General features: G+C 43.9%; 1 protein-coding gene across 11 annotated transcripts in view; it reads right to left on the bottom strand.

The window, feature by feature from the left end:
- Nucleotides 1-13190, bottom strand: part of USP32 (ubiquitin specific peptidase 32) — a 213024-nt gene that overhangs the window by 132034 nt on the left and 67800 nt on the right. For 8 of the 11 annotated variants that reach the window (XM_089317328.1, XM_089317329.1, XM_070061012.2 and 5 more), the window contains exon 3: nt 929-1034. In XM_089317328.1, coding sequence (XP_089173454.1) covers nt 929-1034 — 106 coding nt within the window. Of the gene's footprint in view, nt 1-928; nt 1035-10339; nt 10509-13190 lie in introns of those variants that run through there. The other 3 variants (XM_089317333.1, XM_089317332.1, XM_089317331.1) reach the window with 1 other exon arrangement.

Here is a 13190-nt window from a genome sequence, read left to right as displayed (position 1 = left end):
TGCTCCTGGAGATATATTAATTTGGAAAAACAGAACCACAATTAGATTCTAGTACTCAAAGTTGGGTTTACGGATAGTTTATTATCTTGATTACAGCAATAGTTTACTGAATGCGTACATAAGACAAGACATATCAAAATGTCTTTTATATAGGTACATTTTACTGCATATCAATTATACCCCAACAAAAATGCTATTTTTTAAGATTTACTCCGTTATTTATTTGAAAGGCAGAGTGACAGAGAAAGAGAGAGGGAGAGACAGAGAGATTCACAACATTTGGAAAAGATTTAAGAACAGTCCAGATTTAGAAGCAAGAGAAGATTCTGAGAGATCTGGAAGAAACTATCCAAAGGCAGAAGTTAGTCCATTCAGACTAAGCCAAACAACTTATAGACAACAGACATGTATTTCTCACAGTTCTGGATGGTGAGAATTCCAAAATCAAGGAGCCAGAGAACCTGGATTCTGCTGAGAGCCCACTTCCTGTACCACAGTCAGCCATCCTCTCATGGTAGCTCACTGTAAATATATGTATTAAATTCTCTTGGGTACATATGGGGGAGCAGAATTGCTAGGTCATTGGATAATTGGATTTTTAACAGAGAGGAACTGTCAAATTTGAGCTTTCTAAAGTGGCAGCACTATTTTACACTCCCACTAGCAGTATATGAAACTCACAATTTTTCTATATCCTCACCAACACTTTTATTTTAGTCACCCTAGTTGAGTACAATGTACTTTCTTACCGAAGTTTTAATTTACATGTCTCATTACTATGCTGAGTGTTCTTTAGAATGTTTAATGGCTTCCTGAGCATCTTCCTGGGAGAGATGTCAGCTCCAATCCTTTGCTTGTTGTCAGAATTTTGAGATCTATTCTGCACAAAGATGTGGTATTGCCATTTGAGATAAATAAAAGTACTTACATTTTGCTTTCTCTTCATCTCTGCCTCTTGTAAGGAGGACAAGTCCAACTATTAAGTTATTGAAGTGCAGCCCTTTGGACGTTCCACCAAAAGAACAGTAAATCACCTGTAAGAAAACGGTAAAGGCAATTTTAGGAGCTGTTTCAGTTGTGGAGGACTTTAAGGTGGGTATAACCTTTAACAAATCTTGTCTTCATTTTTAGACAAGGATCCGGTAAATTTTAGTGAAATTGTTCCTTTTTTGTACCTTGTTACGGCATTTAGCCAAGATTACACTGTCATCAACTCTAAAATACATGGATTACAGGCTCACATGAGTGAATAAATATTCTGTTTTTAAAAAGATTTCTTGGGGCCAGCACTGTGGTGTAGTGGGTAAAGCTGCTGCCTGCAGAGCCAGCATCCCATATGAGCGCCGGTTCGAGGCCCAGATGCTCCACTTCAGATCCAGCTCTCTACCATGGCCTGGGAAAGCAGTAGAGGATGGCCCAACTGCTTGGGCCTCCGCACACGCATGGGAGACCCAGAGGAAGCTCCCAGCTCCTGGCTTCAGATAGGCACAGCTCCAGCCATTGTGGCCATCTAGGGAGTAAACCAGCCTATGGAAAACCTCTCTCTCTGCCTCAGCCTCTCTGTAACTCTGCCTTTCAAATAAATAAATAATTTTTTTTTTTAAGATCAGACCCTTGGGTTGTCTTTTATTTATTTATTTTAATTTATTTGAAAGATAGAGTCACAGAGAGAGGTCTTCTATCTACTGGTTAACCCCCCAGATGGCCACAACAGTTGGAGCTGAGCCAATCCAAAGCCAGGAGCCAGGAGCTTCTTCCAGGTCTCCCATGTGGGTGCAGGGGCCCAAGGACTTGGGCCACCTTCTACTGCTTTCCCAGGCCACAGCAGAGAGCTGGATTGGAAGAGGAGCAGCGGGAACTAGAACCAGCGCCTATATGTGATGCCGGTCTTCAGGCCACGGCTTTAACCTGCTGTGCCACAGCGCTGACCCCAATAAATCAATCTTAAAAAAAAAAAAAAAAAAAAGATTTCTTTTATTTGAAAGGAAGCATGGCAGTGAAAGAGACAAAGAGAGATCCTCCATCTGCTAATTCATTCCTCAAATGCCCACAACAGTCGGGTATAGGCCAGGCTAAAGCCAGAAGCCAGGAACTCCATTCAGGTCTTCCATGTGAGTGGCAGGAACCCAGGCACTCAGGCTATCAATTAGTGCCCCCAGGTGAGTTAGCAGGAAGCCTGATGAATGCAAAGTAGCTAGAACTCAAACAAATGTAATGGAGGCAACCCAAGCTGTGGCTTAACTGGTTTAATCCTCTGAGACACAATGCTCGCACCATGAATATACTTCTTTGGAGTCTATATCAAGGTCCAATAGGATAAAGGTCTTCCTTCAATAACTGCAACCATGTGATAAGGACTCAGTATAATTACAGAGCTTCCGTCAACCTTAGTTAAATATATTATATCTTGATTGCAAAGAAAGATACTATCTAGGGGCCGGGTGCTGTGGCTTAGTGAGTAAAACCGCCGCCTGCCTCCAGTGCCGGCATCCCATATGGGTGCCGGTTCAAGTCCCGGCTGCTCCACTTCCAATCCAGCTCTCTGCTATGGCCTAGGAAAGCAGTAGAAGATGACTCAAGTCCTTGGGCCCCTGCAGCTGCATGGGAGACCCAGAAGAAGCTCCTGGCTCCTGGCTCCCAGCTCCTGGCTTCTGATCGGCACAGCTCTGGCCATTTCGGCCATCTGGGGAGTGAATCGGCAGATGGAAGACCTCCCTCTCTCTCTCTCTCTCTCTCTCTCTCTGCCTCTGCCTCTCTGTAACTCTGCCTTTTCAAATAAATAAGTAAATCTTAAAAAAAAAAAAAAAAAAAAGAGGCCGGCGCCGCGGCTCACTAGGCTAATCCTCCGCCTAGCGGCGCCGGCACACCGGGTTCTAGTCCCGGTCAGGGCGCCGGATTCTGTCCCGGTTGCCCCTCTTCCAGGCCAGCTCTCTGCTGTGGCCCGGGAGTGCAGTGGAGGATGGCCCAGGTGCTTGGGCCCTGCACCCCATGGGAGACCAGGAAAAGCACCTGGCTCCTGGCTCCTGCCATCGGATCAGCGCGGTGCGCCGGCCACAGCGCGCCGGCCGCGGCGGCCATTGGAGGGTGAACCAACGGCAAAGGAAGACCTTTCTCTCTGTCTCTCTCTCTCACTGTCTACTCTGCCTGTCAAAAAAAAAAATAAAATAAAAAATAAAAAATAAAAAAAAAGAAAGATACTATCTAACCGAATCTTCAGAAACACAAAAAGACCACAAAAGATACTTCTTTCATACTCTCAGAAATGAGTTAAAGCCACACTAATCACTACACATTCATTCAATCACAACTGAGTTGCTAGCATTTATAATGCAGAATCTTTGCCAGCACTGTGGCATAGTGGGTTAATGCCCCGGCTGGCCTGCAGTGCTGGCAACTCATATGAATGCCAATCCGAGTCCCAGCTGCTCCACTTCCGATCCAGTTCCCTGCTGATGGCCTGAGAAAGCAATGGAAGATGGCTCAGGTGCTTGGGCCCCTGCATCCACCACATGGGAGACATGAAAGCAGGTTCTGTTTCCTGGCTTTAGATAGGCACAGCTCTGGCCCTCGCAGCCATATGGGGAGTGAATCAGCAGATGGAAGAACTCTCTCTAACTTTACTTCTCAAACAAATAAATAAATCTTTTTTAAAAAAATGTATGATTAAAGAATAATTCAAGGACTGGCACTGTGATGCAGTGGGTTAAGCTGCTGCCTATAACATCCCACCACATACGGGCACCTGTTTCAGTCCTGGCTGCTCCACTTCCAACTAACATCCTGTTAATGTGCATAGGAAAGCACTAGAAGATGGCTCAAGTGCTTAAGCCCCTACACCCTCCAGGGGCGACCCAGATGGAAATCCAGGCTCCTGGAGTCAGCTTTGCCCAGCCTCAACAGCCATTGTGGCCTTTTGGAAGGCTTAACCTGCTACACCACAGCACCCACCCCTATTGTAGCCTTTTGGGAAGTGAACTACCAGATGGAAGATCTGTCATCTGCTCTCTCACTCGCTTTCTAATTCTTCCTCTTCTCTGTAATTCTACATTTCAAATAAATGAACCTTTTTAAAAAAAATTCAGGAAATAAAACTTCAATGGTCAACAAATGATTTTTTACAAAAGATTTATTAATTTACTTGGAAGTGAGAGTTACACAGAGAGAGAAGAGAGGCAGAGAGAGAGGTCTTCCATCCACTGGTTCACTCCCCAGTTGGCTGCAATGGCTGGTATTGTGCCAATCCAAAGCCAGGAGCCAGGAGCTTCTTCCGGGTCTTCCACACAGGTGCAGGGGCCCAAGGACTTGGGCCATCCTCTACTGCTATCCCAGGCCACAGCAGAGAGCTGGATCAGAAGTGGAGCTCCGGCCGGAGAGTGAACCAGTGGATGGGAGACCTCTCTCTCTCTCTCTCTCTTTCTCAGTGAACCAGTGGATGGGAGACCTCCCCCCCCCATGTGTGTGTGTAACTGTGACTTTTAAGTAAAATAAATAAATCTAAAAAAAAAAAAAAAAAAAAAAAGGCCGGCGCCGTGTCTCACTAGGCTAATCCTCCGCCTTGCGGCGCCGGCACACCAGGTTCTAGTCCCGGTCGGGGCGCTGGATTCTGTCCCAGTTGCCCCTCTTCCAGGCCAGCTCTCTGCTGTGGCCAGGGAGTGCAGTGGAGGATGGCCCAAGTGCTTGGGCCCTGCACCCCATGGGAGACCAGGAGAAGCACCTGGCTCCTGCCTTTGGATCAGCGCGGTGCGCCGGCCGCAGCGCGCTGGCTGCGGCGGCCATTGGTGGGTGAACCAACGGCAAAAGGAAGACCTTTCTCTCTGTCTCTCTCTCTCACTGTCCACTCTGCCTGTCAAATAAATAAATAAATAAATAAAATAAATTTAAAAAAAAAGGTGAATGTATTAGCAGATTAAATCTTTTCCTTCTAACAAATCACATAAGTAAACCAACCCCCTCATATGCCTAACCAAAGGGTAGCCTAGACATTAGACAAAACTGAAGATTCTGGGTCCACGGTGTGGTGTAGCAGGTTAAGCCACTGCCTGTGACTCCTGCTGCCCCACTTCTGATCCAGCTCAATGCTAGGATGTGGGAAAGCAGCAGAAGACTGACCAAGTGTTTGGGCCGCTGTCCCATGCTGGAGCGGCCCAGCCCCAACAGTTGTGGCCTTTTGGGGAATGAACAAGCAAATGGAAGTGTGCTCGCTCACTCTAACTTTGCCTTTCAAATAAATAGAAAATAAATTTTACCAAAAAACCTGAAGGTTCTTTGTTTCACAGAGACCATGATCCAGAAATTTAAAATGATAAAGTAACTGAAATAACATATAAGAATGAAGATAAGTGCATGCCAATTTTCTTTCGGCAAATATGATTAGACAAGGTCTCAGAATACATTTTAGGTAATATAGTAAATTATGAATTAAGTAATTATACCTAGGACCATGCAAACCTGGTTGAAGAATCATAAACATAAAGAATATTGATTAAAAGTTCTCTCTCTTCTTTGGAAAGAAGGCTCTAAAAGAATGCAGGCAGAGGGCTTAAACCACTATGCCACAACACCAGCCCCAACTGGCCTTAAATCATGACCATAAACATTTTATCAATGATTTGGACTATGACAAAGAAACTATGTGTATCAATTTTGTAAATTTCAAAGCTGAGAGGGAAGGTTAAAGGCAACAAGATTAAATATATTTAAATACAGTTTTCTTAAACACTCAGCATACTTAAGGACAGGAGAACAAGATGAAGCTTAGAAATTTTAGTCAGTAAAGCTATGACCTTTTTGCTTGTTTAAGCTAATACAATTTTATGCTACACAGTAGTGATTAAAGAATTAAATATGTTCCCCACTGTTTACTAATCTAATTCCAGCTAGAGAACAGCATGGGATTAACTGGTAGGCACATTAAATATGGCTAAGGAGCAGCAGGAGAAAAGGACTTGTTCACGTCCCTAGAAGGGAAGGATCCAGTTTTCCAATTCCAACAGCTGAATTCCATCTCTGAAAGGTAGCAGATTTCCAACAGAGACTCTAGCAAAAACTTTAGATAGTGATGTGTGACAAAAATCATCAGTGGCTCCTATCTTCACTATTATGTCCAAAGCCAGAAAATACAAACTGGTAAATTTACACAACTATTTCAATGACCCCAAATTTAAACAGAGTAAAACCCCAAATCAAAAATTTCACGATATCCTAGATCTTGTTCAAGCTCATTTGCTACACTGTAAAAGTAACATTAAGGGGAAGGATGTGAATGAAAAATTGACCATTTTTAAAAATAGGAGTTATGGGGCCAGTGTCGTGGCATAGCAGGTTAAGTCATTGCTTCCAATGCTAGCATCTCATATCAGAAAGCAGGTTGGGGTCTTTGCTGTTCCACTTCCAATCCAACTTCCTGTTAATGTGTCCGGGTAGGCAGCAAATAATGAGCAAACTTCTTGGGCCCATCATACATGTGAGAGAGCCAGAAGGAGTTCCTAGCTCCAGGCTATATCCTGGCCCATTCCTGGCTGTTGTGGCCATTTGGAGAGTGAACCAAGCAGATGGGAGATTTTTCTCTCCGTCTCTTCTTTTCTCTCTGATACTCTGCTTTTCTAAAAAATAAATAGGCCAGCGTCATGGGTCACTTGACTGATCATCTGCCTGCGGTGCTGGCACCACGGGTTCTAGTCCCGGTTGGGGCAGTGGAGGATGGCCCAAGTCCTTGGGCCCTGCACCTGCGTGGGAGACCAGGAAGAAGCACCTGGCTCCTGGCTTTGGATTGGCGCAGTGCGCTGGCCGTAGCAGCCATTTGGGAGGTGAACCAACGGGAAAGGAAGACCTTTCTCTCTGTCCCTCTCACTGCCTAACTCTGCCTGTCTAAAAATAAAAATAAAAATAAAGAAATAAATCTTTTGAAGAAGTTATTACAATGTGGTATTATTATGGGATATTATTCAGGCACAAAAAGGGATGAAGTTGGCCGGTGCTGTGGTGCAGTGGGCTGAACCTCTGCCTGCAGCACCAGCAACCCATACAGGTGCTGGTTTGTGTCCTGGATGCTCCATTTCCAATCCAGCTCTCTGCCATGGCCTGAGAAAGCAGTGGAAGACGGCCCAGGTGCTTGGGCCCTGAACCCTCATGGGAGACCTGGAAGAAGCTCCTGATTCCTGGCTTTACATTGGCCCAGCTCCAGCCACTGTGACCACTTGGGGAACGAACCACTGGATGGGAGACCTTTCTATCTCTCCCTCTGTCTGTAACTCTCTCAAATAAATAGAAGCTTTCAAAAGGGGGGGGGGGGATGAAATTAGAAAAATGAGACAACATAGATGAACCTGGAAAGCATTCTCCTAAGAGAAATAAGGCAAACACAAAAGGGCAAATACACATGATTTCACTTACATCGTTTAGAAAGGCAATTCATCCTTTTTGTTGTTGTTGTTCATTGATTTATTTATTTATTTAAAAGCCAGAGACAGAGACAGAAACAGAGAGAGAGAGAGAGAGAGAGAGATCTTCCATCTGCTGATTCACTCCCTACATGACCTCAAAGGCCAGGGCTGGGCCAGACCAAAGCCAGGAGCCTGCAGCTTCTTCCATGTCTCCCTATGTGGGTGCAGGGGCCCAGTGACTTGGGCCATCCTGCACTGCCCGAGGCACATTAGTTGGGAATATCAGAAGTGCAGCAGTCATAACTTGAACTGACACCTATATGGGATGCCAGCATCACAGGCTTTTCCCACTACACCACAATGCCAGCCCCTAGAAAAGGCAATTCATAAGAACTGAGAGTAGATTTGAGGCTCCCATTACTGCTGCTTACGGGATTCAAAGTTTCTGTTTGGAGTTATCAAAAAGTTTTAGGAAAAGAAAATGGTGATAGCTATGTAATTCTGTTAAAATAACTAGTGCTGACAAATGATACACTTAAAAATGGCAAATTTTATATGTATTTTACCAAAATAAGAAATGTATAAAGCTAGTTATTAGTGAACTATAGATACCCAGATTAAGAATATTCTGATAACATGAGGAAGCAGAAAGGAAGAGGGGAGAAGGAGGAGGGAGAAGGAGCTTTCTGTCAAGGCTGGGAACTGGAAACCCAATCCAAGTCTCCAACGTGGATGGCAGAAAGCCAAATATTTGAGTCATCACCACTTCCTCCCAGGGCCTGTAGTGGCAGGAAGCTGGAATCAGAAGCCAGAGTCACTAGCTGAGCCTAGGCACCCCACTGTGGGATGTGAGCATCCTAACCAGCATCTTAACTATTAATCCAAATGCTTGTTCCAGTCAAATGGCTTTTGATATTTCAAGTTTCACTGGATAACCACAAAAGTCACCAAGCACACCGGCTCATCCTGCATTCCTAGTTTTAAAAGTACAGGCTGAAAATGAGTATATTTTATTGATGTCATTTATATATATATTTAAAAGATTTATTTATTTATTTGAAAGGCAGAATGAGAGAGAATCTTCAATCCACTGGTTGAAGACAGGAGCCAAGAACTCCATCCTGGTCTCCTAAATGGGTGGCAAGAGCCCAAATACTTGGACCATCATTGGCTGTTTCCAGGCACATAAGCAAGAAGCTGGATCAGAAGGGGTAACTGGGACTTTGGCACTCTGATACGAGATGCTGATATCACCAGCTGAAGTTTAACCAGCTGCACCACAATACCTGTCACACATTTGTACTTGTTTTTTTTTGTTTAACATTTTATTTTTAATTATTCGAGAGGTGGAGTAACAAAGACAGAGACAGAGATATAGATCGTCCATGCTTTGACTCAATCCCAAACAGCCACAATGGCCATGGCTGGAACAGGCCAAAGCCAGGAGCCAGAAACTCCAACCAGGTCTCCCACATGGGTGGCAGCAGGCCAAGCACTTGGGTCATCTTCCATTGCTTTCCCAGAGGCATTAGCAGGGAGATGAATCAGAAGTTCAAGAGCTGGGATTCAAACAGACACACCAATGTGCAAAGCTGGCATCACTGGTAGTGGCTTAACCTACTGTGCCATAATGCTGGTCTCTATTTTTGGATTTAAAAGGCAGCAATCTTGAAAGTACACTAACACAATTAATGTAAGAGCAAAACATAATTAAATTCTCATCAGCCTTCTTAAGTCTCTTTCTTAGTAAAGAAAGCATAAACTTCCTGAGATGGTTTTCTAATATATATAATTTTGAAGTTCAAAATTATAAATCTACTATGTGAAACTTTCTAATATTACTCAAAGAACAGCAAAATTTATTTCTTTCCCTATTTTATTGGGTATAGTTGATAAAATTTATATAATTAATGAATACCGTGTGATTTTCTATATGTATACACTGTAAGATGAGTGACACAATCACACTAATTAATATAGCTAACCCTTCCCAGTTATCTTTCTCTGTGTGTGGTGAGAATGCTTAAGGATCTACCCTTAGGAAATTTCCAAAATGCATTATTACTAACTATTTCACTATGCTATCAGGATGCACTGCTGTATAACTAAAATGCTCACTGCCTAGGAAAGAATCCTAGCATTTACTTAAAAACAAAAAGCCTACAAGAACTTGGTTTAAAAGGATTGTGCTGGGGCCAGAGCTGCGGCATAGAAGGTTAAGCCTCCGACTGCAGGGCTGGCATCCCACACGGGCACCAGTTCGAGTCCTGGCTGCTCCATTTCCAATCCAGCTCCCTGCTAATCTGGGAAAGCAGCAGAGGATGGCCCAAGTCCTTGGGCCCCTGCACCCATGTGGGAGACCAGGAAAAGGTTCTTGGCTCTTGATCTAGGCTTGGCCCAGCCCCAGACATTGCGTTCATTTGGGGAGTGAACCAGCAGATGGAAGACTGATAATCTCTCTCTCCCCTCTCCCCTCCATATCTCTTCCTTTCAAGTAAACAAATACATCTTAAAAAGGCCGTTGCTTCTGTAAGCCCTTCCACTGGCTATTAGAGCAGATACTACCTTCAGGTTAGACGTACAAGGAGGCAATCACAGTCTCACAATATATTTGGCAACTCTTACTTGCATATCACGATGTAAACCTTATTACTAAACAGTAAAATATTTACAAGGTTTAAACTTAAAGCACAGTGTGCTTGTAAGAGGGAGGAACAGAAATTCACACACAATGCTTGACCTAGTCTTACTGGTTAGGTTTCAACAGAGGTGCGGCAACACAGAGGCATGCAAAAGCAGCCCATTTGTTATACAGATGCAACTTACTGAATCACTTCTCTGAAAAATAAAAACAGTTTCATCAATGATTTCTATACTCAAACCTACTGAGTATCATCATGCTAGAGATGTTGAGTTTTCAAGCACATGCTTTGCTTTGGAAAAGAAAAAAAAATCACCTTTTTAGTTTTCAAATACAGAAGTAGGAAGATACTGGTTGGTACATTTCTCTACCCTCTTGAAGTTCAGTAGAACTCTAAGCGACTCACTTGAGGCCTGACCTATCCTGTCAGATCAGTCATCTTACGCCGTGGCCTCATGGAACTACTCAGAAAATTCGAAGACTGTCTACAAAACAAAACCAAACAAAACCCAACACAAAAGTTGCCCTTAAAGTCACTCAAATTGTTCTAATTATTAAGAAACAAAGAAATCACTCCCAGCTTACCAGTCAACTATATAGGGACAATTTGTGAAAATGACTGTTTAGAATACAGAATGCATTTTCCCTCATAATTAATGATGAGTTTTCACCTGGCTAATTCTCAGAATTCTACTTAAATTATAATTTGGTTTTAAAAAACTGAGCAACAGGGCCAGCCCTGTGGTATAGTAGGCTAGACTTCTGCTTGCAGTGCCAGCATCCCACATGGGTGCTGGTTCCAGTCCTGGCTGCTCCACTTCCAATCCAGCTCTCTGCTATGGCCTGGGAAAGCAGTAGAAATGGCCCAAGTGCTTGGGCCCCTGCACCCATGTGGGAGACCTGGAAAAAGCTCCCAGTTCCTGGCTTCAGATTGGCCCAGCTCCAGCCATTGTGGCCATTTGGGGAGTGAACCAGCAGATGGAAGATCTCGCTCTCTAACTCTGCTTTTAAAATAAAATAAATAAATCTTTAAAATATAAAAGGAGATGGTCCAAGTGCTTGGGTACTTGCACCCATGTGGGAGATCCAGAAGAGGCTCCTGGCTCCTGTCTTCAGATCAGCTCAGCTCCAGGCACTGCAGCCATTTGGGGAGTGAACCAGAGGATGGAAGACCTTTCTCTCTGCCTCTCCTTCTAACTCTCAAATAAATAAATAAAATCTTGTTTTTTTTTTTTTTTAAATGAGCAATGAACAACAATTATAAAAGGATTTTAAAAGCATACTACTGTGAACATACATATTTCATCTTTATTATCAATAAGCCAGAAGCTAGCATGGGAATGCAGCCATCCTTTACAAAACATACTTTCCAGGGGGAAACATCTGTACTACACAGTGAAAAGGTAATAATAAAGACAAAAATATGTCTCTGCCCCTCCTTCTTTTCATGGTCCTTTCCAGTCTCTGCTAGTGAGATTATTGGGCAAATGTAATCTAAACAAAGTAAGCAACTGGAGTTGGAGCATGGGGCATTATCAGGTCTGAATTGTACTTCAAAAAAAATTTATTTACTTATTTATTCATATGAAAGACAGAGCAACAGAGAAAGAGAGATCAATCGTCCATTCACTGGTTCCGTCCCCCAAATGTCCTCAATAGCTGGGTCTGGGCCAGGTAAAGTCATGCACATCTCCCACATGGGTGACAAAAATCCAAGTACCATCCACAGCTTCCCAGGCACATTGGCAGGAAGCTGGATGGAAAGTGGAGATGTGACTACACCCCAGTTACTCTGATACAGTGTATCTGCAATCCAAGCAGCAGCATTAACCTGTAGTGCCACAACGCCTTTAATTAGCCATCTGCCATAAACTGTATTTGATAATACAAAAAAAAAAAAAAAAACATTCCCAGAACTTGAACTGTCATTGATCCACTGATTATGAATCAATCAAGCAGGCTATAACATGTATAGCCTCTCTCTGACCATTCCTTCCTCTCATTTCCAGTAATTCAGTTCAAGTTAAGAAGGAATGAGACAGACAGAGCACACTTTCTAAATTTATACCCATTGGCTACTGCCAACACACCCAGAGTGAAGTCAACAATAACACCTGGGAAAGTCTGTAAAGGCAGTCATAGGGACTGACTTTAAAGACATGTGGGGGCCAGCACTGTGACGTAGCAGGTAAAGCTACTGCCTGTAGCACCAGCATCCCATATGTGCCAGTTCAAGTCTCAGCTGCTCCACTTCCTATCTGGCTCTCTGCTATGGCCTGGGAAAGCAGTAGAAGGTCCTTGGGCCCCTGCACCCGCTTGGGAGACCTGGAAGAAGCTCCTGGCTTCTGGCTTCAGATCGGGCAGCTCCAGCCGTTGTGGCCATCTGGGGTGTGAACCAGCGGATGGAAGACCTCTCCCTCTCCCTCTCCCTCTCCCTCTCCCCCTCCCCCTCCCTCCCTCCCTCCCTGTCTCTGTCTCTTTCTCTCGGCCAAGCTCCAGCCATTTGTGGCCATTTGGGGAACAAACCAGAGGATGGAAAATTTCTTTCTCTCTCTCTCTCTCTCTCTCTCTCTCTCTCTCCCTCCCTCCCCCCCCACCCCTCCCCCTCATCTCTGTGTAACTCTTTCAAATAAATAAAGATTAAAAAAAAAAAAAAGATATGTGGACTCTGTTATTTTAAAGAATGGTGAAGAGGTGCCAGTTCTGTGGTGTCACAGGTAAAGCTACTGCCTGCAGTGTCGGCATCCCAGATGCTCTACTTCAGATCCAGCTCTCTGCTGTGACCTGGGAAAGCAGTAGAGGATGGCCCAAGTGCTTGGGCCCCTGCACCCACATGGGAGACCTGGATTTCGATTGGCACAGCTCTAGCTGTTGTAGCCATCTGGGGAATGAACCAGGAATGGGAGACTCTCTGTCTCTCCTTCTCTCTCTGTGTAACTCTGACATTCAAATAAATAAATAAATAAATCTCAAAAAAAAAAAAAAAAAGAATAGTGAAGAAATGTGATAATTTTGTGCGAAGACATTCTTAATTGTTTGCTCAGCAACCAAAGATACCTACTTAATAAACAGAAGTTCTGGGACATCTTCTTGTCAAGCAAACTTAAAAAACATTGTACTTCATGGGGCATTTAGCCTGGTCATTAAGATGCTGGTTGAGATGTCAG

The sequence above is a fragment of the Oryctolagus cuniculus genome, chromosome 17, assembly GCF_051225735.1.
Source record: "Oryctolagus cuniculus isolate XC-2025 breed Fujian yellow rabbit chromosome 17, ASM5122573v1, whole genome shotgun sequence".
In the NCBI taxonomy this organism is placed as follows: Eukaryota; Metazoa; Chordata; class Mammalia; order Lagomorpha; family Leporidae; genus Oryctolagus; species Oryctolagus cuniculus.
The sequence above is the reverse complement of the archived record's forward strand: the minus strand, read 5'-3'. Positions and strand labels throughout refer to the sequence as shown.